Source organism: Sander lucioperca, chromosome 10 (assembly GCF_008315115.2).
Source record: "Sander lucioperca isolate FBNREF2018 chromosome 10, SLUC_FBN_1.2, whole genome shotgun sequence".
Lineage (NCBI taxonomy): Eukaryota > Metazoa > Chordata > Actinopteri > Perciformes > Percidae > Sander > Sander lucioperca.
In genome coordinates, this window is record NC_050182.1 from 2,366,957 (window position 1) to 2,369,456 (window position 2,500).

The window sequence follows — 2,500 nt, forward strand, 5'->3', positions numbered from 1 at the left end:
GGTTAGTTTGATCCGTTTTTATCTGAAAACATTTTCAGACCAGATCCAAACTCAACAAGTCGTCTATATAAACTACAAACTGAATCTAAACCACCTTAAACCTGCAGTGTTTGGTTTATTTGGCAGCTTGTTTTGCAGCAGAACAGTCTGTGAACATCTGCTAAAGCTAACATGTTAGATTGTTGGGCCTCCTGAACACTGGCTGCGTGGTGTGAGCGTGTCAGCTGCGTGGCGTGTCCGTTTATATTTGGGCTCCCATGGTAACAGGTGAGAGCGTGCACACTGCCTGCGTGACACGCACCTCTCAGAAAACACGTACATGCTAGAAATAGAACCGACACCTATTTTTCACGCGACACGCCAGCGTGTTGGAAGCGTTTCCAGACAACATAGAATACGAAAAGATGTTTATATGTCATTTTGACACAAATACATTTAATAAATGACATGTTGATGTTTGAAAGTCTCGAGGTTTTGATATAAATGTCATTTAAAATAATAATAATTATCGATTTTCAAATATTGCACCTGTCAATACAGAAGGAAATATTCTGGAGTCTATTTTGTTGACGTTGTCTCTGCTGTAATCAGATCAGAATATATTTATGTTTATGTTTATGAGAAACATCCATGTGTCCAGACAAGGCTAGCAGCAGACACCTTTCTGGTGTGGAAAGACATAGAAAACGCCACGCAGCTGACACGGCACGCTCACGCCACGTTCACGCCACGCTCACGCCACGCTCACGCCACGCAGGCAGTCTGCAGGAGCCCTTGCAGATATTTTGGCGAGAGGGCGGAGCTGAGGAAGATGACGCAGCCAAGCCAGTGTTGTTTATGGTTGCTATGGCGCCGTGCTAAGCTAAATGCTAAAGAGGGAAAGTAGCTGATGTTCAACCCTTCTGGAGCGAGTCATCCAACGGGAGTTTTACCGGCGGATAAACACAGGCCTTCAGGTCCTGGAGACGTCCATCTGCATGTACGGGAGGACAGAAAGTCTGCAGACTTTCCCTTTAAGTTAACAACTAACGCTAACGGTAGCTATCTTGGTTGCCAGACCACTGAAGTAGACTAGAACTAAACTAGACTAAAATGTCCCAGTGAACTTACCTAAAGAGCAAATAAAAAGGGTGACAGTTGAAGTTGAAAACACGGACAACAGCCAAAAACAAGATGAGGTGTATTTTAACATCTCCTGACAGGGGCGTAGCACCAAATTCTGGGCCCTGTAGAAAGGCATTTTCTATGGGCCCCTCCCCGCATCCACAGCTATTCATTCTAGCATCTTTTTGGGCCCTCCTCACATGAGGGCCCTGGGTACTCAGTCCCCTTTTTCCCCCCAGTCCGACGCCCCTGCCTCCTGATAATGTCTGATGTGTTCTACAGGAGGTAACCCAGGAGGAGTTAACCCAGGAGGAGGAGGAGGTAACCCAGGAGGAGATAACCCAGGAGGAGGAGGAGGTAACCCAGGAGGAGGAGGAGGTAACCCTCTGATCGTTGGTCTGGTGGTCGGGGTCCTGCTGGTTCTCTTCGCTGTTATTCTGGTCGTCTGCATCATCAAAAGGTAGTTTAATAAATCACACACACACACACACACACACACACACACACACACACACACGCACACACACGCGCACACACACACACACACACACACACACACACGCACGCACACACAGGCACAAATTCAGCCTTCGCAGCTATTCACTGTGCTTCCGCGTCCAGTGTGTTTTAGCTGTGAGTTACGGAAACAAAAGAAATGTTAAAATCGAAAATCAAATCAATCGTTGATTTTGGGAATCGTGACATCGCTAATAATTATATCTATGGTGAATTCCTACACAGAATGCTGTAGCATGGTGTTGTGTTGTTATTGTGATCATGATGTTGTGTTGTTATTGTGATCATGGTGTTGTGTTGTTATTGTGGTCATGGTGTTGTGTTGTTATTGTGATCATGGTGTTGTGTTGTTATTGTGATCATGGTGTTGTGTTGTTATTGTGATCATTGTGTTGTGTTGTTATTGTGATCATGGTGTTGTGTTGTTATTGTGATCATGGTGTTGTGTTGTTATTGTGATCATTGTGTTGTGTTGTTATTGTGATCATGGTGTTGTGTTGTTATTGTGATCATGGTGTTGTGTTGTTATTGTGATCATGGTGTTGTGTTTGCAGGAAGAGAGCAGCAGGTCTGGATCAGACAGCCGTGGGACGGGACGGGGAACAAGAGGTGAGCTGAGGTGTTTCACTGATTATTTTAGTAGAGTAGACGAAGGATCTGTGTGATGAATAAGAAAAAAAATAGTGTGTGTGTGTGTTACAGCTGCACACACACACGCACGCACAGACAAACACACACACGCACACAGAGACACACACATTGCTCAGGCCTGCTGAAAGTATTCAGTAAAGGTATATATACATATATTAAGATAAGATAGACTTTATTAATCCCACGCTGGGGAAATTCCTGTGCTACAGCAGCTCAAAAGAAAAAATGT

At 44.6% G+C, this 2,500-nt stretch overlaps 1 protein-coding gene across 1 annotated transcript in view; it reads left to right on the top strand.

The window, feature by feature from the left end:
* The window catches only part of LOC116063528 (sialoadhesin-like), a 30,549-nt gene that overhangs the window by 26,464 nt on the left and 1,585 nt on the right, over positions 1-2,500 (top strand). Inside the window, exons 4-7 of the mRNA XM_036005804.1 lie at position 1; positions 1,399-1,425; positions 1,480-1,564; positions 2,175-2,229. The exon at position 1 is cut by the window's left edge and continues 272 nt beyond it. Of these exons, the coding sequence (XP_035861697.1) occupies position 1; positions 1,399-1,425; positions 1,480-1,564; positions 2,175-2,229 (168 nt within the window). The remainder of the gene's footprint in view (positions 2-1,398; positions 1,426-1,479; positions 1,565-2,174; positions 2,230-2,500) is intronic.